Source organism: Vanacampus margaritifer, chromosome 2, assembly GCF_051991255.1.
Source record: "Vanacampus margaritifer isolate UIUO_Vmar chromosome 2, RoL_Vmar_1.0, whole genome shotgun sequence".
Lineage (NCBI taxonomy): Eukaryota > Metazoa > Chordata > Actinopteri > Syngnathiformes > Syngnathidae > Vanacampus > Vanacampus margaritifer.
Window position 1 is genome coordinate 54755807 of NC_135433.1, and position 26791 is coordinate 54782597.

Sequence of the window (26791 nt, forward strand, 5' to 3'; positions counted from 1 at the left end):
ATACATTTAAATTATCGCCATTTTGGCACATCATGACAGTTTATTACAATGCTTGACACCAAACAATGTAGACAATTGGTTAGAACTGCATTTACTTTTGATTCCTTTATTGTTCTGCAAGTCATTTTTTCAAAAATACAATTGTCTTTGTTTATACTTGTGCATCTGATAACAATTGCATGAGAAACAACATATGCAGTTAGAGATTTTCTTTTCTTCATCTTTAAATTTACAACAACATTTTTTAGACTGAAAGCTTAAAAAAAAAGTTTAGCTGGCAAACGAGTGTGGGAGAGAGAAAGTGTGGCTTGTGTTAGGGCTGCAGTCAGCATCCTTGATCGCCTCCAGTAACATGTCAAAGAACTTCAATTCATCAACAAAATGAGAGAAAAATCAGCATTTTTTTCAGCAACAAATGCACATAGCTGAACTCTCTGACACATACAGTGCATTCATATACACACCACACACACACGCGCACACACAATTTTCTGCTTCCCTCACGCTCCAGCAATCGCAGTCACATTGACTGCTGGCTTGCAAACATGCACTCGCTCACACTCTCTGTCTCGCACACACACAGTCAGACTCTAATTAAGCCTCTCACACACACACACACACACACACACACACACACACACACACACACACTGCAGTACAGTGCGCTCTCTCTCTCTCTCTCTCTCTCTCTCTCTCTCTCTCTGCCGTCACTCACCCCGCCTTCTCGTGAGCAGAACGCACTTGGTACTCCTCCGTCTGGGACTGGCTGCTGCTTCCCTTGAAGCTCCGTCTTCCAGTTCACTCTCTAGAAGTCGTAGCATTTCTTTTTCTCTTGTTCCTTTGCTCATTCTTCGCACTCCCTCGCTCTTGCTGTTGATATCAGGGTTTTGTTGGGGTTGAGGGGGTTGTGTTGTGTTCATCTTGAGGAGGGAACATGCAGCATCCCGGAGGAACATGTGTGGCGTTACCCAACGTGGATGCCTGTCCTCAGTTGTCCTGCGCCGCCCTCACCTTTATGTATTTACAGCAGGTGAGTGTGTGAATTGTATGCATGCTGCTCTCGGCCGCTGTTGGACATGAGAAGTAGAACGGAAGAGATGAACTGTGCGCATGAGTTTCACTCAGCAAAATAAACTGTAGTGGAATACTGAGTGATGCTTAGCTTTGTATATACTTTATTCCATGACTGTTAGAGACAAAGTAGTCTACCATTCTCAATCTCTGATTCTGTTGTAGTAGCAAGGGGAAAAAAATCCAAAGATTTCCTTACATGTAAACATTCCATATTGGATAAATTGTGATTTGCAGTCTTTCGTTTTCTCAAACAATAAAGTTTAATCTACTCAGTTCAGGATGGTATGAGGAAACGCATGAAAGGAAAGGTGGAATGCTGTGGTTGCTGTTAGACAGAACTGGTTTGTTACTTAATGTTCTCCAGTAACCAAAGTATTTTGGAAATATACACTTTTCCCCCTTTAAAGATAGATCTTGAATCATCATCATTTGCATTTGATTAAAAGTGTTTTGATTTGATTAGAGAGATGTTGTTTACGGCTGTAAAAATTAATCATCTGGGTGCACTGCGTACACATTGTGTATGTTAATTAAACTATAGAAACTCTTTTTTCAGTTCATTAATTTAGTTTGCATTTGTTGATTGTCCATTTTGGATTAATGTTCATTGATTATTTTTATTTTATTAATTCATTGTTTTATATCATTTGTATTTCATTTCAACAATGCTGTATGTTATTTATTGGTTTGAATATGCATGATTATTTATATCCCATCAGCCACATACTGCTCTGCCAAATTCTGCTTGATTTCTTTACAATAAAATTTGACATTTAGAAATGTTATCATTTTGTCATCAGCCTTGTGTTTATTTTGTTTGTGTGTGTTCATTTTCTTTTATTCAAGTCTATATGTGCATTTGTAAATAAATGTGTAAAACAAGTCATTTAACATTATTTAAATGGGGAAGGTGTGGAATGTAAACATGGTCGTAACTGAAAATGTCATTTCTTTCACACCGCCTGTTCTCCTGGAAGGTCTCAACATGACTTGAGCCACAAATCAATTGTATGCTATAATGAGTCCCAGTAGATGGCGCTATGTGGTTTAACATCCATCACTCTTTGTTATATAGCCATAAATCACTTCCAATCCCAAAAGATTTAACTATTTCTATTCATGCTGACTTCAGTCAAGACGTGAGTTTGTGTGTGTCTGTCTTTTTATGCTCACTTTAAAACTGCACATCAGGCAAGCACCATAAAGCACATTCCTGTATATAATAACGTTTAAGTCATGGAATCATTACTGTGATTCTAACGGGGATTTGATTAATTTAAAAATAGTGTAGGGAGGTGACAGGGTGGAAGGTTTACATCATGAAATGGTTGAATGTTGAGTCTTAAATGTGATGGTTTTGGGGGCTGAAAGTGAACCACATCAGTGAATTGAAATGACCACAGTACATACATGTTGGAATGCTCACTTGTCCATTTGTTTGTTTGCCTGATAGAAGAATTATTGAAAATGCTAATTATGTCCTTCTGAGGTGGGTCTATACACGTATGGTTGTATGAAGAAGCTGTCACATTATGAGGCAATTTTGCAACAACAACAAAGTTTAAACATGGAGAGTGGTCATGATATATGTAATATTTGGCCTCTTGACAGAATTAAATCCAGACAGAGCCTCTCAAACTCTTAAGCGAGGCCAATGAGCTCACCACCAAGCTATTAGTCAACATAATTTGATGAGGCATAGCGGCTCAGACAGCATATTTGAGAAAATACAACTGTTTCTCCTCACTTTTTGTTGAAAATATTGTTGTCCGGTGGCCACCTGGTGAGTCCACTTATTATTGCTTTTGACTTTTGTTTTGACTATTTTCTATAGAGGACCAAAACTGTCAAAATTAAAAAATGAATAAATGACTAAATAAATACATTAATTAATAAAAGTGAAACTAAAAACACATATAACAAATATAATTCAAATATTAAATACAAAAAAATTAATATAAATGAAAATAAAAACAAAAAAATATATGTTAATATCCCTAAATAAATAAATAAATAAATAAAAGTAAAAAATAAATACAAAAATAAATGTTGAACCTTTGGACCGCACCCTCATTTGAATAACATTTCAATCTGACAGAGCATCTGCAGCATAAAATAAATAAATTTGAGAGCAGAGCGTTTTTATTTATTGATTGATATTTATATATTTGCTGACTTTGGGCAGTAGGCAGGGTACACCCTGAACTGGTTGCCAGCCAATCGGAGTGATCAATTAACCTGACATGCATGTCTTTGGAATGTGGGAGGAAACCGGAGTATCCGGAGAAAACCCACGCAAGCACGGGGAGAACATGCAAACTCCACCCAGGAAGGCCGAAGCCCGGTATATAGTATTATTTCCATTTATATTTATTTTTGGATTTAATTTTTCAATTATATTTTTTTCATCTGTTTTTATTTTCACTTTTATTCATTTATTTAGTCATTTATTTATTTTTAATTTTGGCAATTTTGGTCCTCCATATTTTTCTATGTGCTGTTACGTGTGGAGCTAAACAACCACTAAAAACACCCCACTTGACATTCACTTTGCTTTGAAAAGAATTGAAGACTCAAAACAATAAAGCCAGCTAAAAGTCATTTTCTAAACTGAGTATGGTTTGATGCATGTAGTCAAATGTTTGCCATTAGAATTTTGATGCTTGTTTTAGTGTAAAATATTGTGAGCTTGGTGGAAGCTTTTTTTTGTTTGTTTTGATTTGCTTCCTATCGTTACCTAATTTTCCGCTTGACAGCTATTTTTCCATGAACATACTGTATGTTTACTAATTCAAACTCATACAGTAAAGACCGCCTACTGTGTACTCCACAGCTGTTCTAAATTAACAGCATTAGTATTTTCCAACAGTATTTGTAATTGACAATATACTAATATGTACATCTTTAAAAAATATATATTTTTAGTCCCCCCCAAAATGTATTGCTTTACAAAAAAACTGAACAATAAGTGCATTTTTGTGATCAATCACGAGTACTAGAGCTAGGAAAAGCCTAAAAAAAAATTTTTAAAAAGGGGATGCAAATTCTTTAATATAGTAAAAGAATTGATTACATTGTCATTTGTTGAGGCAGCACCACATCACCAAACTGCCGAAATACACTTGCCAATTGTAGCAGAACTGTGCATGTGATGGTGCATTAACTATGATGACAGTGATGTTTTGCATAAAATAGTATTTCTAACAGTGTAATGCTGCCTAGCTTTTGGCTTTGACATACTGTATGAGGACCTGATTTTCCTGAGTAGCGTAAGTCCTGCATGGCAGAGGCAGGTTAGACCTGGTGTTGGTCATTTCGCAGGTAAACGCAGGTCGGCAGATCTGATCAAAGGTAGTCTTTTTCAATGTGTGAGGGGACTTTAATCTGCCAAACTGGCAAATATTTTCCTTGGGCTTGTACGGATCAAAATAAATATAAATCAGGATCGGCTAGCATTTGCGCTACAAAAACAGAGCCCGATGAGTCGCATGGTGTGACAGTGTAGTCCAGCCATTGCTTGGAATGAATGATGATCTTTCAGCCTACCTGTCAAGTCATGGAAGAAAAAACTACAATGCTTACTTGCAGAATGGTTAGCTCAAAATTTTGTGAATGCTGCCAGATTTCCCAAGATGCAATATTCTCACAACATATGCAAACATTATTATAGCAGCTAAAATACTGCCATTAACACAATATTTGTTTACTCCTTTCTTCGAGCATAACTGTTTCTTGTCATTGTGTTGCCAAAATGAATTGGTGCTCATGCAATGAGTTTTCTGACCCAGTTTTCTACCACACTGGCATTGTGGGAATTTGAATGTGCATTTGGAAAGCAGAATGTGGAAAATCTGTGACCAAGCAGAGGCCCGGAGTAGAGGAATATTTCAGCGGAACCCTGAGATGAAAAAAGCTACGTGACAAAGAGAGAAAATGGCTTCTGCAATCTCACAATTTGTCATGAAGCAACTTCATGCTATTAGTCCCATTCTTTTATCCAGCACTTTCATCCCATGTTGCAGGATGCGAGCATGTGCCCAAGTGAGAGTGAGAGAATTTATTTTCACATTGCAATGTTTAAGTATTTCAATTTGTGCTAATGTGTTTGCATGTTATGCTAGGGTGTTACGTGCGTGCATATTTAGGTGAATATACAGTATGCATATCTAAGAGTGACACTGTGCTTTTCCTCTATATGCAATGTGGGGCTTTGAAGAGTCATATTCAGTAGTGGTAGCGCCATATACAGGAATATAATAGGGTATTTGTGTGGCTTTGTGTTTGTATTTGTTTCAGATATTTATAATAGGTTTATAATAGTTTTGGATTTGACATTAGTGTTGTTAGTTTATATCATGTTTTGACATTTTGCATTTCAGTTAGTCTTAATTTTTTTTTTTTAGAGTGGGTTTGTGTTTTTTCATGCTTTGTTTTAGTTTAGTTTGTAATAGTTTCAGTATTAGTTTTTTTACATGGATTATTTGGGGAGTGCAAGACAAAAAAAAATTCACTAATTGTATAGCACCATATGGTGTATAGAAAGAGTAGAAAGCTGTATAAGCTCAGTGCGTTTACTATACCAATAAAGTAATGTAAACTCAGCACAGTAATAATGACATATGCATCCATTATCCAAACAGTTTATCCTATAAAAACAAAAAACAAAAGCTTATTTATGAAATTAATTGACAAAGACGAAAAGGAAAGACATTTTTTGCTATAAGTATAGTTAAGTCCGTTTCATAAACGTAAAATGTAGTTTCAGTTATTTATTTATTTATTAAATTAACTCCACTCATTTTTTAAATGTCATATTTCACGAAAACGTGTGTTCAATTTTAGTTTTAGTTATTTTATTAGTTTTTGTTAACAATAATGGCTTTGATTTGAACTAATCCAATATTAAACTATTTTGTATTTTACACAATCAGTCAAGAAGAATGCTTTGTGAAATTGTTTTTATATTTTACATGAATATGTATATATATATATATATATATATATATATATATATATATATATATATATATATACACACACACATATATATATATATATATATATATATATATATATATATATATATATATATATGAACATGAATTATTTTTGTACGTTTTAATCTACCTGACAATGTAAAATACTGTAATAGTAGCTATTTCTATGTGACAGAGCAGACTAATAATGCACACAGTCAATGCCGTCATTATCGTCAATAACACAAATACTGTACATACCACATTCTTCACTAGTCTCTGTTCTATTAGTGTCATAGGCAAATAAATAAAGGCACAAATTGATTGTGGAGCCCATTTTGGTGTACTGTACATTTCCTTTTAAGTCCAACATGTGTCCTTTGCTTAAATTTGTGGCACATAATTTACCACATTTATCAATGATGAACATCTAGTTTTGATTTACTATTTTTTTTCCACTTAATTCTTCTGCTGAATGTTTTTATTTAAATTTTTTTTAACCTGCAAACTAAATTTAAATTTGAATGTAATCCAATGAGCCCTGCTACAGTACGTTCTAATGCATGGGTCACCAATGTGTTGGACCACATGGGCAGCCCACGGGCCTGTTCTAAAAATAGATAACCGGCGATGGTGCATTATTTTCTAGGAATGTTGTAGAAGTGATCGCTTGAAAACACGGTCAGAAATGTTTTGAAGTATGTAGTAAGTGTTACATAATGATATTGATCTGTTTCTTAATTATTGTGAGAATTCATTAACATGATTGGGGTCTTCACATAAATTATTATCATTAATTATTCATGAATGAAATATAAAGGTAATTAAATTAATTAATTAAAAATAGGAAAAACATTTTTTTTATTTTAGCCCTTCGTATTCGTCCATATCCAAGAACTAGCTCTCCGTTTCAAAAAGGTCGGTGACCCCTGTTAGAACGTGACTCTTCTAATAGCAACAACAGTAGGCAGTACCTCGCAAGCAAAGGGAAGCATTTGTGCACGACTGTCTTTTGCTGCTACTTGCTTGAGTTGGTGCCTGTCCATCTCCACCTCGTCAGGATGAAGGGATTTAACAGTGGCTTTGTATTGCTGTTGCTTTGAACAGATTTTATCCTGCTTCTAACAAGACCTGCCAGTGTCATTCTTTTGTTTCCATTTTTACAACAAGCATGTTCTATTTATAACATCACAGAAAATATCTTATGAATTTTCATTCGTCTATGGAGAGGCTTTTGTATGCACCACTGATCAAAAGGATTAGTATTGGGTTCAGTTCACCATTTCAAAATATCAGCATATTTGGCCTAAAACGTCCAGCAATTTGAAGCCCCTATACCACATAGCAACCTATACAAGTTGTTGCAAAATACAAATTGCACCACAAAAGAAAAATGATTCACATTGTTCTTATGGGTAACTCCTAAATACAAAGTCTATATCCAAAAGCCAATATAAATATATCTCAAAAAACATTTACAGTTTAAATTATTTATAATTAATTAATTGGTTGATGTTGTCTGCTTGCTTCTTGACAAGCTTTAAAAACTCGTTGAATAAATGCTTGCTCTAATTTATATTTGCTGGCACCAGATTAAACAATGACACTATACAACGCCTCTTCTGTCATATAAGACGCCAGGCCAGAATTGCAGTGGAGCGTTAAATGTATAAGGAATAATATGCAGCGGTGGGGGCTATCTCCTGCACACACAAAGATGAAATTGTTTTTTACATGACGAAACATTGGGAGATTTGAAAGCAGATTTATTGATTTTTGTTTACAATGATGGGTTGGTCGGTATGCGTACAGCTTCCGAAAATATAGCTAACGTTGAATCCTAAATTGCATGTGTCTAGTAAAATATTTGCATATGGAGCAGGCCCAGGGGATGCTCTCCATAATATTATTTATAGCAATCCCCCTTGCCTTGCCGACACACACTTTGAAACCAGAGAAACGTTGAGCTAAAAAAGTATGTGAATTGCAATCAGCTTTGGCCAGTTGAGCTGACTGTGTGTGTGTGTGTGTGTGTGTGTGTGTGTGTGTCTGTCTGTCTGTGATTAGATTTTGAAGTAGAGGTAATAGAAGGAGCAGTGGTACGTACAAGGCATGATATAAACTGGGGCTCAGGCTGTGATCATATTGCCCTCCATGCCACACAGTTTGAAAAGCACACATTACAATATATTCTCTCCATACAGTGACATTGTTTAGGGATCAGAGCCATCATACATTAAACAAACACTTTTCAGTTTTCTGTTTGTTTCTGGTGAAAACTACTGGAATGATATTCAGCTGTATTTGCATTGCATGACTGGTTCTAAATTATTCCAAGCTTTTTATTAGCAATTTCAACTGAGCTGAAAAATGCCCCAGTACTTTTTTCAAGACTATCTTGGTTTCCAAAATATACATGCAGAAACGACAGTATGTATGATGAGATATTTCACCATTAAAATAGACTAGCAAATGGAAATTTAATTTGTCATTCTTTTTTTTTTTTTCATGTGCTCATCTTTAGATAACTTTCTTGATGTATCTAACCTTTTGCTTCAGCATATATTGATGGCACATGAGCTTTTTGGTTGAAAGGCTAGCAACTGGTTTTACTGATTTTTTTGTGTTTTTTTTTATATGCATTCAGTCGGTTGACTTAGTTTGTGTGTGACTGTATTGTAAGGATTGCTTTCTTTCATATGAATATTAGTCCACCACTAATCAGGGCTGAACAATATAGAATGAAGAATTTTCCAAATGCAAAGATTGCAATTTTGGGCAAAAAAAAAAAAAAAATCATAATTTCATTGGTCGATTTGCTATATATACACAACGAAATTGCCAGTGTTAGATTAACTCTGAGAGTGGTAAATCTAACATTAAAATTGTTTATATGTGTCCACACCAATGAGTGTAAATCTGACACTTTTCAAAGTGTTTTTCACACTTAACCAGGGTTACTCCAACACTGTATAGTGTTAAAAATTGACACTGGTAAACACTGAGTAGTTTTGAAAGTACTCTACACTAGTGTCAGTGTTAAACATTTCATTCTGCCACACTACACTTAGCTCTGTCGTTTAAACAATTATGAGTTTATTGCATTAGTGTCAGTGTTAACATTTTAACTCAAACTACACTTTGATCTGGTAAATGGTACTTCATTTATATAGCGTTTTTTTCTCCTTACAAGGCCCTCAAAATGTTTTACATTTTGATTACTGATGACACGGCATTAGGAGAAACTGGGGGTTCAGTATCTTTCTATAGGATACTTTGACATAGTCACGCTGGCCTAGGATTGAACCTATACTCTCAGGATCAACCATTCTACCACTGTGCCACACCACCCCGACAACAACAACAACAACTGGATGCATTGCTATTGTTGACAGCGCGCTAGAAAATTGGAAATTTTCTCCTTCACCGGAAATGAGGCTTTGGTCAATTTAACACTCAAGGTAGTATTCAGGTTACACCCAACATCCACCCCACCACTCAAGGAAATTTACTCTGTCAGTGTAACTTTTTATCCCAACAGTGTTAGAATAACACTGTTACTGCATATTTGATCGAACACTGGAAATTTAAGACTAACCGATTTGCTGTGTATGTACTATTTTTTTTTTAAATTTCTATTTGTGTCTAAATAAAAGCTCAGTGATTAAAAGTGCAACTCAACACCAAATCAACTTTTTTTTTTTTTTGCTGATTAACTGTATGAACGGTGTTTTCTAATGCTGTCTACTTACCCTGATCGTTATTTTAACATTTTAGTGCATGTTTGTTGAAAGCTTGAATTGTGGGGCAAAAAACATCTGTAGGCGCCGTCTTCAGGTTAAGCACTGGGCTAAACACAATTTAGCTGTTTGTCCTCTCCTTGGAAGAGCACGGACTAGCGACGTCATTTATGTGCAACTGACGTAGCCACTCTGCCATCAACCGGCTTAGTCGAGCGACATGCCTCCTTATACACCTCCTTAGTGAGTCCCCACTCGCAAGCCCAATGATCCTCCAGGTAATTCCCCATTTGAGTGTCGTTTTCAAATAATAGTTAGGGGTGCAGTAAGAGTTTGGTAGGCTGTTGCGTTGTTCTTAAAGAAGTGCAGTGCACATGTTTACATAATGTTTACATATTAGTACATATCATAAAAAGCAATAAAGACACATATTTATTTGCATTATTATTTCAATCTGATTTTTGACTTACTGATTTGTGTTGTTGTCATCAGGGAAGTACCGGGACCAAAATTCTGTCCAGGAATTATTTAGCAGTGGATATGACTTGAAAATTTTCATTGACGGGGTGGGGTTGAGAGGTGTCTGGAGTGCTGACGGTATTTGTCGGAACTGGCGGACATTCACCCGAAAAGTGTTCATTGCCGGCCGGGGATGAGCAGTGCTGCAACACTACTTCCCTGGTATATTGCAGTCGGACAGTCGTTTTCCACTGCAGCTCATGGTGGGTGCATGGCTGATGTGTGACCAATTTGGCCGTACACTAGATTGGACATACGGGACATCTCCCGAACCTCCTGTTGGGAACACACTCCTGGTTGTCAACAACTCTAACTGAAGTTGATAAGTAAACTTTCTTTCCGATTCATTCATGGTTCATTTGCCTTTATTTTAGCATAGGCATAACCTATCAAATCAGAATATGTATGTATAATAAATCTATAAATTGCATATTAAATTGCAATTGTGATAATGAGGAAAATAAATTACTATTACAGGTAGATTATTTTTTTCAAAATTGTTAAACCATGCTACAAATAGACTAATATTTTGAAATACAATGGCAATCACAGCCATCACTTGTTTTAAAATTCAGTATTTTGTATGTTGTGCGCCATTGGATAACTTTGTCATAATGTGCATCATGCTGCCCATCTGAATAGTTCGTCATTAAAATAGCCTTTAAAACATGTCCAACATGTACTCTGTGCTGGATGAATGGCCCCAAAAGTCCTTGCCATATAAACAAACAAATTGTGTGACAATTTCATTCAGGAATGTGCTTTTTAAATGAAGATTAATTTATAACCACTCAAGCGAAAACATAAAAATGTGAATGATGGGATGGGTCTTAGCCACTTTTTAAGGGTCTGCAAAGTCAAGATACCTTAGACAAACTATTCAAAAGATTAGGTGCTGTCAACTGGAAAGCGCAATCTCTTAAGACATGTCCAAGAGGCACTTAGAAGATTCTGGTTAGTAGACCTGAGAGCTCAGCTTATGTTGGGGGAGTGCAGAGTTTTTATAATAATATATGAAACCCGGTCATGTGAAGCTCAGCGCCTATAGATTTTTTCAAAATGTTTTTTAATTTTATTTTTAAACCTAATTCTAAACATTTCACATGTGGTGGAGTAAGAAGCAGACTTTTGACCCATAATATGAAATGACATGTTACAGTTTAATATTTAATTTGAAATGCTTAACTTTCAAGTGGAATTATATAGCTAATTCCATACATCACATCATATATTACTCACTGACACACACTCATGTTCACCTTTCATTGCACTTGCTCATTTCTCTCTCTACTCCACAACAGTCATACACAGACGATTGGTGTGTTCATGTAACGACACGCTAGCACTGCACGGTTGACTGGAGTGTAAGATGGAAAGAGAGAGGGGGGAGGGAGGGGATACGAGCGACGGGGATAGGATGAAGAAAGGGGATTAGAAGAGAGAGAGAATACAAAAGTAGGCCAAAGGCAACTAACTTCTCTCTTCTTTGTTCGAAAATACATTTGCACACACTGCTTAAAAGGCCAGGTAGACAACGGAACAGACCACAATGTTGCAGCTGTCGTATTCATATTATTTGGCATGACACAACAACAAATGTACAGTATTCATTTTTATTGTTAAAGCAAATGAAACGGATTCCAGAAATATTTTACATAAATGGCAGTAAATCTTGGAATTCTTAACGTATGCAAATGCTAAAAAGCATTTGCAGCTGCCTCACTGGCGTAATGTATTTTCTTGCTGTGGTGCTGAATGGACAGCTCCTATCAAACAAACAAGGAAGACTGGAAAATAAAAGGTAATTTTCAAAATGCTATGAATCCCTTTTGATTTAAGTGAGTAAAAAAGACATGGTTGCAAGAAGATATTTACATGCACGTTCTATTACCATAGAGCCAAATATTTGGCTCAGTCTTAACATGTTTAATGACACAACATTTGTTCTTTATTTTTATTTATTTTTTATTTAAAGGAAATGTATCGCTGTATTTTAAGCCCTTCCACAGTTAACTATAGGCATATAATGATTAAGATATATAATGACACCATGGCGATGTGATTTAAAAAAATGTAATATTAGGTTCAGTAAAACCCCTCCTCTTCCTGTGTGTTTGCCGTGCCCCTCTCATCCATTGAGCACACTCCTCTGCATGGCCACGCAAGACCGGCCAGCCCTTGCAATACAACCGTGTCTTCTTTAAATGTGGAAATTGGACGGATGTTCAATTCTTCAATACATTTAAACCAAGATGACTCCTTTGCCGCAAGAAATCGTAGTGGAGGAGAAGGGGAGAAGAGAAAAAAAAGTGGGGTGTGAACCAGGGACCTTCTGCATACAAGGTTAACACACTAACTACACCATTCTTTCCATTAACTTTAACTGCGCAGAAATTTTACTTGTAGTTTACACAAGTGTGAGCCACAGAACTTTTCTGTGAATTTAAGACGGCCACTTGTCATTGCATTTTGGCATTGTGAAGTATAATTGATTGCTTTGAATTAATTTGGACAGAATGTTTACTGATAAAGGCTATTTTCATCCCAATCCTTCAGCATGGCGGTCTAGAGAAAGTGGGTGTGTTTAGTCCGCATAAGAGGTGCGGGGGTGGGTCCACAGAGTGAGTATCCGCTCGTTTTCTCGGGTTGGAAGGGGCTGGTGCTTAAAAAGCAGAATGACCGAGAATTTCTAATAGAGGAGCGAATGGAGGATAACACCACTTTGGTGATTTTTTTTGGTAAGAAATTATCAATTAAATATGGCTAAAAGGTCCAAAATGTTACTGTCCCTTTAAACAAAAAGAAAAGACCATAAAAAGAGACTTAATAAAGGAGAATGGAGTTGGGCAAAGTCATGTCAAGCTAAACATCAAGCCTAAAGCCAGCAAGCGACACAGCTGAACTTGACAGAACTGGACAATTGCAGGAACAAAAAACAACAACAAAAAATGTGACTTCTGGCATTCTTTTTCGGGACCAACATCTTTAAGCTCTACTTTTATTATTTTACTGAACCACAAATATTGTCAAGGAAAAAGCTTAATTATTCTGACTACTAATTTTATATTTCTCCATCAGTGGAGAATACAAAGAGAGAAATGGCCGTTTAGTAAGGAGGGATAAATTAAATAAAAGCAGCATTTGGCCACAATGTGACCCCTGCCCCGCCGGGGTGCCAACGAAGGCACTTGGGGCTAACACATAGGTGTGGAGTTCTCCCACCCACTTAGCAGATGCTATCGCAAGTAGAAACGCCGTCTTACGAGACAGCCAGCAAAATTCCCCTTCAGTCAACGGTTCGAAAGGGGACCTGCACAGTGCGTCGAGCACCAATCAAATGTCCCAGGCGGGGACTCGAGGTGGTTTCCTAGAACGAAGGCTAATGACAGCCCTGAGGAAGTAGGCCACTAGGCTATGGCAACCCACAGACTTGCCATCCACTGCAATATGGCGGGCCGAAATGGCCGCCACGTAGGCCTTGACCATAGAAGGGTAAAGTCCCTTATTAAAAACAGATTGGAGGAATTCTAGAACAGTGGGAATAGGGCACATTACAGGATCCCTCCCGCAACTTTCACACCACTCTGCAAACAGCTTCCACCTGTTACAGCGAACGAGTGGACGGAGCCCTTGCATTAAGGATCGTATGCTTAACAGAAGACGAGCACTCAATCAGCAATGGGTCTTGACCCCAGCGGCCAGACACACAGGTGGAGCGACGGGGATCGGGATTCCAAATCCGACCCCACGATGTCAAATCCGACCCCCGCTGTTGGGACAGCAGATCCAACTGACTGAGCAGGAGCCACAGATCGGAGGAGCAGAGACTCCAGAGGAGAGGGAACCACGCCAAAACCAGCAACAACGTGTGATACTACAGAAGGACCCTCTGAAGGGTCAGACGAATGAGGGGGTGAGGAAAGCATGTAGAAGGCCCCTTGGCCAGGGGTGTGCCAGAGCATCCTGGCCTAGCGGGCTGCTCTGTTCCCTCAGGCAAAACCAGAGGGGACGGTGAGTGTACTTCTCGGAGGCAAAAAAATCTACCGTCGCTTTTCCGAAGCAACTCCAAATAGCGCTCACCACCTCCGGGTGGAGACGCCAATCTCCCTGAGGCGGATGACGGCGGGAGAGGCAATCCACTGACTGGTTGACAATGCCTGGGAGAAACATGACCCGCAGGCTGGCAAGGCGGGGGGCGGCCCAGACCTCGTCCCGCCCTGATGATTGATGTGATACACAGTGGAGGTGTTGTCCGGTCGTACCAGGTCATGGCGCCCTGCCACGAAGGGTAGAAAATGAATGAGGGCCAGATGCACAGCCTGCAGCTCCAACACATTGATGTGCAGCAACCTGTCCCCTGCAGACCACCGGCCTTGAGCAGTCCTGTGTTGCCAAACTGCACCCCATCTGCTCAGGCTGGCATCGGGATGACAACTTTGTGACGTGCAGGTACCACACCCAGCGGGACTCCTGCTGATAGAGCAGACTGGCGACCCCAAGGTGCGAGAGCACCCATGAACCAACTGGACACTCGGAGATGCTTCTGACGGCCCAGCAGCGGGTCGAGCCGGAAACGGAGCAGCCACCGTTGCAATGGTTGCAGCGACAGCAGACCTAGTGGCACAAGTGCCGTCAGGGACGTTAATTTGCCCAGCAGATGCAAAAAAGGACATAAGGCGGCATCCCATTGGCACGGAAGAAAGGTTATGGAGGTGGTGTCCAACGAGTCTGCTGAGAGGGAACAAGAAAGAACTTCTCCAGGTTGACCTTTAGTGCAAATCGTTGCACATGACACATGATGTAGAAGCATAGACGTGTCTTGTTTTCATGATGATGAGGCATTTTTCAAGCATGCTGGAGGCATTTTTCAAGTATGTCGCCAGGTTTCAAGATGCTCTAACCAAATTTCCCCAGGATGAAAACAGAGAGGCCGGTTGGCAATGAGAGCCCCATTCATTGAGCATATGAACATCAACTTGTGTGTATCCGTTTTGGCGAGAGAAAGACTCGTCTCAACGCACCATGTTTTTGCTTGAAGGCAGCAAGCTAGATTTTCCTTAGTACCTGACAATGTCACTTTTGTTGAGAAACCATGTGGTGCAACGTGTCCTTTTGATTGGCCGTAAATGTTCTGTTCCAATGCTATTGTGATTTGAAACATGTTGCAGACAGTCGACAACTCATGAAAAAAAACTGACAAAGATGAGGAATGCTCATCAAACACCTGTTTGGAACATCCCACAAGTGAATAGGCAAATTGATAACAGGGTTGCCATAATAGGGCATAAAAGAAACTTTCCTGAATTGCTCAGTCATTCACAAGCAAAGATGGGACAAGGTTCACCTCTTTGAGAACAAGTGCGTGAGAAAATTGTTGAACAGTTTAAGGACAACGCTCCTCAACGAACAATTGCAAGGAATTTAGGGATTTCATCAGTTACGGTCCATAATGTCATCGAATGGTTCAGAGAATCTGAAGGAATCAAATCACTGCATGTAACATTGAATCCCCGTGACCTTCAATCCCTCTGGCAGCACTGCATCAAAAAAACTACATCAATGTGTAGAGGATATCACCACATAGGCTCAGAAACACTTCAGAAAACCAATATCAGTAAGTATAGTTTGACACCCTAAGTGCAACTTAAAACTGTACTATGCAAAGCAAAAGCAATTTATCAACCACCTGGAAATGCCGCTGGCTTCTCTGTGCCCAAGTTCATCTAAGAGGGAGAGATACATAGTGGAAAAGTGTTCTATGGTCTGACAAGTCCACATTTCAAATATTTTTTTTTGTAAATCGTGGACATCGTGTCGGGGCAAAGAGGAAAAGAACCAACCGGACTGTTATGGACACAAACAGGGATGATCTCTGTAATTTTGATAAATACAATTTCCCAAAAAACAATGACAGGTAAATTGAAATAAATACATAAGTATTTATTTAAATGTATCTGTCATTGTTTTCATATTAGAGCTGGAACGGTTTTTGAAAACCATTATTGATTATTTATTGGTTTCGGTTCGATCTACTTGCGCTCCATTCGGTCCTTTCACGCAACTCTTTTTTTTGCTCACTCTATTCCTCTCTTTGTGTTATTATAATACAGCTAAAGCGGCCCAGGCAAACAAATTCTTCCTTAACAGATCTCAAACATGTTGCTAACAAAGCTGACCAAGCAGTTTGGAATGAAAGTGCAGGTTATAGTACATTGTGACAGTGTTGTCTTGTGGCGCTAAACAAATCATTGGCATGACAAATAATAGATACAAGATACAAGATACATTTTCCTCAATTTGTCAATTTGGGAAAAGGTTATTCTTGCACTGCTGAGTTAAAAAGTGAAAATCAACAGCAGGCTAACAGTCTTTTTCATAAGTTCAATGACGACACCTATGACTCTATTCAACATTTCATTATATAATGAGATCCTGTACTCCCGTAATTACTTTACTGTGCTTGCGACTTCATACTGATAACACAGCGGAGACATGTTCCCTGCTTTTTACAAGCCTTATTTTCTCACAGGATAAGATAATGTTACACTTAAAAAAATGTTCATCTTAGCTAAAGTGATTGGTCACCGAGAGCTGAAGCCCATCCTAGCATTTGTGTGAACAGAGTTTGTATTATTTGTACGGCTAATATACTCTACATCCTTAAAATGGTCAGTATAGCCCAGAGGTAGAGTGGTCATCTCCCAACCCAGAGGTTGTGAGTTTGATCCCTGACTCTTGTGATCGTGTTGAAGTGTCCTTGAGCAAGATGCTGAACCCCCAAATTGCTCCATCGATAGGTCAACGGGAAGTCAGTGTGAAGCGCTTCGAGTGCCAGGTGGAAAAGTACAATACAAGTGAGAGACAGTTTAAGATGACACACAAAGTTATTTGACACATAATAAAAAAAATTGTCATTTGTGAGTTTACTTGATTGAAATATGTTGGCCAAGAATCCATGTATTCCACTCCTTTTATTTGCTATGAAGAAATTTCATTGTGTTCCAGGATTATATCCAGAAAAAAAATAGTCATATTCTTATGAAGATAAAATACAATCAACTACTGTATGTTCAAATCAGTTTGAATGTGAAAATTATATAATCATCATCAGCACCCCTGTGACCCTAAAGAGAATAAGCCATACCGAAAATTGATGGATGCAATTTTGTTCTCGAGATGGTCGGCGACTGAATCACCTGAATTAATGATTACAATTTCTATACTGAATCAGGAATTACAAATCCAGGTCAGTATTAACCCAGATTCAGAGAATATTCAGATTCAAGTGACTCAACTTGGATCAGGTCGCTCAGAGCAATCTGAATCCAGCAATAGTTTATTCACACAATTAATTTCATGAATACAAAATTATGTAGAAAAGTGGCTTTAAACTGTTAAAATTATATTTTAAATAGCATGGAGATAACAACAGAATATAGCCTACTGTGTGTATAAACATTTTTTTGAAATCATACACTCCATATTGTAGAATAAAATTTCAAATGTGTCAGTATCAGCAAGATTGTAAGCACGACAGCAAAACTGCTAATGAAAGGTACAAATATGTAAAAACACATTTTTATGGACAAAGTTTTCCTTCTCACCAAATTAATATTTGATTTTTGTAAAATGATTTCACCTTGCATTGTCGGTGGCAATGCATGAAGAAGAGTCACCAAAATATAAGAGAGGAGAAAAGCTGCATGGAAATGAAGAAATGGGGGTGGGGGAGTGGTAGACTCCACAACCTCATTATGTCTGTTGGCATTTTAACTCCTTTTGATGATTTAGTAAGAAGAGGGGATGGAGGAGGAGGAGGGGAGGGGAGGAGAAGATGTGTTCTCTTCTCTGTCCACGACATCATTTCAATCCTCCACTCACGCTTCCCCTTCTCTCTGCTCCCCATGATGGAGAAGAGAGCATGAAAGAAGAAGAAAAAGAGAGAAGAAAGAGAAGTGAGCGTCTTTAATTTAGAGGGATCCCAAATGCGTGAAATCCTTTATGCTATCTGGGTCACAGCGTGCCTTACAGGCTGAAGAAACACACCACAGAAAAGTGCCAGCCTGCTGGTTTGCTCAGTCATTCGCTCTGTTACGTGTGCTGCTCAGAGCGTTCAGGGTATGTACAAGTCCTCCCATGACCATATTAGTCATTTGCTCCAAATCTCTCTTACGACCAGTGAGCACGTTTCCTTTCCGCCCTCGGAACAGGATGTCTTGGTTTGTGTTTTGTTGTTAGTTGTCTGCCTCGTACACCGCGCACGCGACGCTGATGATTATTAGAATCAGAAACATGCCTTTCTTCACACCCACCCACAAATTGTATGCTGCTCCAAAAATACTGGCTCATATTTTGAAAAATTCCCTCCACCCAGAGCAAGATGCCAGTTCAAAACGCCAGGTTTAGTAAACAACAGAAAAGACAAGCTTTTTCAGAAACATATCAAGCAAAACAACGACTTTGACGTTCATACTTTTTGCTTTTGGGACACCTTAAACTATAAAACAACGAAAGCAAGACTGAGAAAGGGCTTTTGATGGCAAAATGCAATTTATTTACAGATATACAACTAAGAAACATGCCTTGAGCAATGGTGAGTCATCACATAGCTCGGGATAAACGATTAGAGACTTTTTTTCAATGGTTTCTCATTCAAACAATAAACTGCTTCATCTTTTTTCATTATTTCCACACTCACTTTCTACTACAGTTAACAGTCTGTTAATACCATACATATACATTTTTGTTTTAAAATTACTTGTATTGAAGCATCATTTTTTTTCCTGGATTGGAAATGACACAGGTGTCTCCCAGAAGATAATAGGACTTTGTACAAGAGACATCACTGTGGGATTTTTTTTTTTATCAGCTTTTATATACATTTGTACAAAGGCGTATCAGGGCCACGTATATATGTTTTTTTTTCAGAAGGGGGGTAATATTCCGAGAAAAAAGTTGCAAATTTGTCACTTTGTAAAGTGGCAAATTTGCAGCTTTATATAATGCTTTTGAACTGTTTGGACTTTTTGAAATAATAATTGTCGCGGCCGTGGGTCAGGGTGTAGAGACAGTCGTTCAGTATCGAGAAGGTCGGCTGTTCGATCCCCGCTCTCCACAAGTCATGTGTCATTGTGTCCTTGGGCAAGGCACTTCACACACATTGCCTCCGGTGCTACTCACTCTGGTGTATGGAAGGTGCGAATGTTTGGTGGTGGTCAGAGGGGCTGTAGGCGCACACTGGCAGCCACACTTCCGTCAGCCTGCCCCAGGGCAGCTGTGGCTACTTAACTCTTTCACTGCCATGGACGTTAAAAGACGTCAAGTAAAAACCTACGGAGGGCCGCCAATGACGTTAAAAGACGTCATCCAATTTTATTTTTTATTTTTTTGAAACGGGTGGAGGAAAGCCTTGGCCAGCTGTGGTGAAAGTTTCAAGCAGATCTAGTTAGCCTAATGACTATTTTTGGCCCCTAGATGGCAGCAATGACTCTCTTTTGACAAGATTGGGTAGGCGTCAGTAGAAGACGTGAGGCGGAGCTAGAGGGGACAATGGCTGGGGAAGGGAAGAGAACATGGCGACCGGTAGCAAGCAGCTCACGCTGGAGCAGTTTTTTTCAAAGACGAAAAGTATCGACCAACGCTAAAGAGCACATTGATGACGACGATGATCATCATCGATGATGATGATGGTGACTCCGAGGTTGGAAACATTGACGCGGCAGTAGAAGACGTGAGGCGGAGCTAGATGGCTAAAGAAGCGAACAATGGCGACCGGTTGCAAGCAGCTCACACTTTGGAATTTTTTTCAAAGACGAAAGGCATCGATCAACGCTAAAGAGCACATTGATGATGACGATGATCATCATCGATGATGATGATGGTGACTCCGAGGTTGACGCTGAAGTTGCAAGCGTTGACGCGGCGGCTATGACGACGTCATAAAGGTTCACCGGCTAGCGATGCTAGCACCGGAAAACGCGGAGCACAACCCAGCACGCTCAGGCGGACGTTCAATCGGACGACGAAGAGTGCCCCGAGTCCAATGCATATTTATCGGAGGAGTGGGTACAGTCTGCTACTTGCTATTCCCCGGAAAAAAAGGCCGTCAAGAAAGTGTAACGTCTGCACGCGAAAGGAGCCATCGCAAGTGAAACTAATCTGTTGTGCAAATCCTGCTGCGTCTCCTTGCACGCAGGGGAGTGTTACAAAAAGAAAAACTGTATTTAAAACATCCACACAATTGTAAATAGTACCACGGTTGCACACATTTGTAAATAGTTTGCGAAATTGTTTTGTCAAATTGTTACACTGTTGAATGGAAATAAACGTATTTTGCAACCAAAAAACACTTTTTCATTGTTGGTGTTAGCGTTTTACAGAAGTAAAGCACTATTTAGGTGTTTGTGGCATCATTCATGGACAAAAAGAAGTGTACAATTCACTAGAGTGCATGAAATAACATCGTTTCACAAAAAGCTCTTTTTCTCCGCTTTTTGTTTCAAAACAGAGCATTTCGGTGAAACTAACCATTTTCTATTGTTGATTACTGAAGAACAAAATAAGGTAGAAACAAACTTTTTTTTCTGATGAAAGATGAGAGTTCAATCTTTCATTTGGTAGTATGTGTGTTTCCATAGTCCAAACAAAACATTTTCTGTGGACCTTGAAAGATCAGTCAAAATGCTTAAATCGGCTCGCACTGGTGACATCCCGTTTCTGAAAACGTCTGGCAGTGAAAGAGTTAAGTAGCTTACCGCCACCACAGCGTGAATGTGTGAGTGCATGAATAATGTATCCATTCCTCTGTAAAGCGTCTTTGAGTGTCTCGAAAAGCACTATATAAATCTGATGTATTATTATTATAGCTTCAAACTTTGGATTTTCCCATAGACTTCAACATTTTGCAAAGGGTATGAATAATTTTGGACATACCACTTTTTGTTCAACGACATATTAGGGGCACATATAAATATATATTTCTTATAATACGCGTTAACGTGCAACTCGGATGTTTGTGCCAATACTTTTCGGTCAGGTTTTCAAATAAGGAGATAGTTATTGATTTAGCGGAGATTAACCATATCATGTTCAGCATTCGCACTTTGAAGTGTTGGGTGCTGCCAGCGACAAAGATGCCTTGCTCTGCAAAGGTCCACACCCTGAGGATCAAGCTTTTAAGTTAATTTCTTAAAATGTATATTTACTTGTACATTTATGTTTCCAGAATTATTATACTTTGTAAAGTAGCAAATATGCTACTTTAGAAAGTGGCAAATTTGTGTGTGGGTTCTGAGTATTACTCCCCGCCCCCTTCTAAAAAAATATTTATACGTGGCCCTAATACACCGTCGTAAAATGCAAATAAAAACTGATTAAAAAAAAATAATCTTCACAGTGATACAACATCCTATTATCTTCTTGGAATCACCTGCGTCATTTCCAATTCAGAAAAAAATGCTGGTTGAATTAACTTTAAATAAAAATTTGCCGGGGCTATGAATAATTTTGATCTGTATCCTCAACTCAAAAACAAATCCAAAGGGATGCAACACCAGCGTCTACTGGTACCTGTTCATCGTTATAGTTATGTGGAAGCTTGAATTATTTCATCCTCTTCCATAGCAACCTAGTGAAAAAGATACTTGACAATTGTTGATAAAAGTAAATGACCACTAGTTAAATGGTAACAGGTGTGTGCTGACTCCCATTTAACATGCGTTTTAATGTGACTGGTTAGGCTAGCAAGCATGCTAACATACTGTAATTAACCATATTGATTAGTCTTAGCGTCAGCGCGCTTTTTTACAATAAAAGTGAAAAAGTTGTTCAATGGAATTCTTACAGATGACAGTGCCTGCCACACACCAAATTCAAAGGGAATGTCTTGTCTTGTGTGGATTGAGCTGGAGAAAATGTTGGTCCATCCACTCATTGATTTGATGAATACTGCACATGGACGGGCCATTTCACTGCCTAAGCATTGGAGTGTTAATTTTTATTTTATTTTTGAACTGTCAGTGTTTGATTTTCATGTTACAGTTCAGTTATATTACTGCACTACTACTTAGATGTATTTTTCTGAGCATTAGGGTTTATTCAAATTTTTTCGCTCTTTTCCTGACCCTTCTTTCTGTCTAATTACTTCCATGCATATCCTTTTTCTTGTGTTCTTGTGTTTGCCATTATTCTGAGGCCAGAGCAATGGCAACCTTTGCAGAAAACTTGTTTTTCTTTTTAGGTTTTACAAAAGTTCAAGCAGCAACTTTGGGAAGACAATTGACTAGGATGTGGTTGTAAAAAGAGATTGCAACTGTAATGGATTGCATGCCAGGTCAGTTTGTAGTCAGTAAACAGCCCATAAAAAATATTAAGTGACTGCGTGGAAAGAGTTTCTTCCCAGAGCGGTGGATAAACACAAAATGCCAAATGTATGTGAAAAACAAATCAGACAGATGATGCAGCGCAGCTATAACTCGTAGTGACCCAAGACTACCAAGCATCAAAATATGAAGTAAATTGAGATTGGAATCATGTCAGCCAAAAACTCTGATGTCTTGAAGACATTTCTAAACCATTATTCATCAAGCCAAATGTAGGAAGTGCAGTTCCTGCATGACAAAACATCAATTTTCAGGACTGAAGTCATCTTGAAGGACGAGGTTAACTTCAGCATTCTCACATATTTGTAGTGGTTGTCTGTGACATGCTCCATCGTGGCCTGGATTGAAACAGTAAAAATTAAGTGGTGCAACGGATCATCATTGATCTGTGGTCGGTTCGGATCAGGCCCCGCGGTTTGGATTACGCCTAATCCGTGGATGGTTGGTAGGGGAAAAAAGCAAAACAAAACAAAGTGTGCATTCACAGTCCATTCTGACATGTCAAGGAAGCTGAAACATACTCAACGTAACACGTTAAGCCTAACACGCTAAGCCTAACTTCATAATAAAGTTTACCAAATACAGTAAGACATTGACGACAATGCAAATAGCCTTAGTGCACTTTTACTTTGAAGTTTGCCCACGTTGTGGTGTGATGGCTAGCTTGACTTCCCTTTCAGACGTTTCTTTTTCATAGTTGATTGCCATTGTAGTTGCGACCAATATCAACACAACGCTATCCCGAACTCATGTTCAATCGCTAATTTACGATGCTATGAAACCGCTAATTAATTATGCCGTCATTGTATGATACTGCAGAAGTTTCCGACATAAGTGGCTAGCGGCTAGCTGTTAGCATGCCGGCTGTTAAATAAGTTTGACAGCTGGTACCTGGCTTACTTTAATTATTTTTCAATGTTCCGTACCAAGGCTAATTTGTAATTGACTCTCTATGCTAAAAGGAAGGGAATGTGCCTTAAATTGCACGTCGAGGTCTTTTCCTTATTTAAAAAAAAAAAGGGTAAATAGAACTTTGTCTTAATTTATTGTATGAAACACTTTTGCCCATTAAAAAAGAAAAACATCCAAATCAAAATGCCAAATTTAGGATTATGGGAACAAAACTTTAGGCCATTAATACCTTGTTATTTTACACATAAACCATGCAAAAATAAAAATGTTTCTGTCTCATATTGCATTTAAAAGTTGTGTACCTAAATCTTATATTAGACATTTTGAATTATTTTTTTTATTTACTGGAAAAAGCACTACAGACGCTCCCCAACTTACGAACGAGTTACGTTCCGAGCGATCGTTCGTAAGGTGAATTTGTTCGTAAGTTGCTTCAGTGCTATATTTTGTATTATAATTTATGTTTAAAGAGAATACGTACAGTACTGTACTACGTATGTTAGAGAGAGAGAGCGAGAGACACACACAGTATGTACATGTACGTAATAAGATAAATAAAATGAAGTTTAACTTACTTTTGGAAGATGTACTCGATGCTTAAGGATTTGATGGAGGAGGAGGAAGAGGAGGATTTTATCTCATGAGAGGTTCTTCATCGTCGCTGGAATGGGCTTCAAAAGTTACTTCCTCCTCCGTAACTTCAATGTAGGAAGAAGTTGAGGGTCGCGGAGAAGAAGATGAGGGTTGATGAGTATCTTCCTTGGAGGATTTACTAGAAACTGGCCGAAAGAAGCGATCTAACTACGATTGCACAGTTTTCTTATTTTTTCATCATAAATGATGCGGTAGCACTGTATGGCATCATTCAATTGATTTGCAACCTTTGTGCAACGTTCAATATTTGGGTCTTGCTGCTCGAAGAGTGCGATGGCTTTATCTATGAGCGACAGGCATTTCTTCTTCTTCCTCCTCCTCGACACGTTGCTGAGCCTCCAATGCTGGGTGAGCTCTCACAGCGCCAAGCGTCGGTATTAGCGGCGGAAAGAAGCACTACAGTACTCGGAAAAAGGTGCGCAATAAAAAATCTAACTTACAGCATCTCTTTCCGAACATTTTTTGACATGCGCGCAGGCGCGCAGACATGTTCGTATGTACCGTTGTTCGAAACACGAATGTTCGTAAGTAGGGGAGCGTCTGTATACAAAATAAATGAACACTAAGTACTATTTTTCTTTTTTTTTGCTGATCCGAAAAACGATTCGATCCGTGACTCATATCCATGATCCGATCAGAACCGTGACTTTTGTGATCCGTTGTACCACTAGTAAAAATGTAAGACAACTATAAAATGTAAAATACTTGTATTTACAATGTATACAATTATGTTTCACTTAAATTGTATAATGGTGGAGGAGTGATTGGAGTGTCTTCCTGTGCGGAGTTTGCATGTTCTCCCCAGGAGCAATTCTAGAATAAGAGAGTGCTGAGCTCTCATCCAAGAAAGATTAATTACACTGGTTTGTACATTTTAACACAATTTCCTACCCACAATGATAAAGGAGAAGCATAAAACTTTGTAGGGACGTCTGTGACTTAGCCTTCAAATCAGAAAAAAAAATTCAATGATGAGTCACAGCAAAAGGGGAATGTTTTGGGACAACAAAACATAAGTACTGTAGCAGCCATTGCCAAATGGTTGAGATCATCACATGCCACCGTGAAGACCATCCCCGGGCACACGGATGCATTGTCCTTGAGCAAGACACCGATACACCGATATTCCAAAGCGCTCCCTGGTCAATTAGGCAGCCCACTGCTGTTAGTCCCACTAATAGTGTGTTTGCTGTGATGGGTCAAATTTCATTTATATGTGTGTGTACATGATGGAAAAAGATCATTATTCTACTGTAATCCACTAGTCATCTGATTTCTAGGGAAAGACAACTCCTTTTGATACAGCATCACCTCCCCATGAATGTTAACCGTATGCTTGATATTTCTCAACATGTATAAAAGTAAAGGCAATTTACAATTTTGATCTAAATTTTATCAAGAAACATTAACATGATTTGACCCCATGAAATAAAAAAGAAGACCGGACCTGGTTCCTGAGTTTTGAGTTTGATACATGTGCTCTAAATTGACCATATCTGACTTCACACATTAGTCAGATAGGATAACCTCCAGCTCGTCTGCGAGCCTAATGAGAACAAGTGGGCAATTAATCATACCTGCAGCAGTCAGTCAATAAGCAAAAGACACATTGTGAAAATTGATTCATCCAAGTAAAATTGCTTGCAAAGCTGTAAACTATTCTAATTTACTTTCTTGAAATGTACAAGCGGTTTCATAAGGGTTGGACTTAGACAGGATTCTTCATATTATCTTTCACTTAAAAAAAAAAATCTGAGTAGGTATAAAACTACTTGTTGCCTTGCATGGGAAACCTTCTTGCACTTACGTAAATACACAGTGTTCCTGATCTCGTTACTGGGCTCACAAAAAAAGAGAAGAACAAAGTATTTATAAATCACATAAGGCAAGACTTAAGGATTTATGTCCATAAACGGCCTCTGGGATACAAACCTGGACTTCTGCCAAGCAAAGGCACACTTAATTACTACACAAGGCTCCATGCAAAGTCAACAACTTCCTTGCTCGTCCTCTGACAAGAAAATACTTTTCCACTTTTCTACTACATGTAATACATTCAGCTTGTTATGGTCAATTCCCTATTTCTGCTTTTCCATATCACTTACAGGAATTATTTGAGCTTTGTTTAACCACTGATGCCCTGTCATTGTTAGGGTAACATAGCTCTGTTGCATCAATTGAGGATATATATATATATATATATGTATATATATATGTATGCTATACGGTCAATTCTGTAGAGTAAAGAGACTCTATTCAGAGTGGGACCAAATAGACTCAGTTTAAGAGTAGGCTAATATTTACACTTGGAAGAGAGTAAAATAAAGAAGTGTAAAAAAAAGTCTGTCAATGGTTGAGGGGTAAATATCTATATAAATATCTAATATAAATGTCTATTTGGTCTTACTCTTGATAGAGTCAAATTTACTCTACAGAATTTAATGTGTAGTCATTGATATTTGCAGCATTGTACTCTATAATCACAGGAGGTAGGAATACTTTATAATAATGTACAGTGGTACCTCGGCTCACGAAC

General features: G+C 38.5%; 1 protein-coding gene across 6 annotated transcripts in view; it reads left to right on the forward strand.

Moving 5' to 3' along the window:
* Window positions 1-26791, forward strand: part of rbfox1 (RNA binding fox-1 homolog 1) — a 351722-nt gene that overhangs the window by 208393 nt on the left and 116538 nt on the right. The window contains exon 1 of one of the 6 annotated variants that reach the window (XM_077556743.1): window positions 599-1030. The exons of 1 other annotated variant lie outside the window; for it this stretch is intronic. In XM_077556743.1, coding sequence (XP_077412869.1) covers window positions 935-1030 — 96 coding nt within the window. In that variant the 5' untranslated portion in view covers window positions 599-934. Of the gene's footprint in view, window positions 1-598; window positions 1031-26791 lie in introns of those variants that run through there. 4 more of the 6 variants (XM_077556742.1, XM_077556741.1, XM_077556737.1 and 1 more) reach the window with 4 other exon arrangements.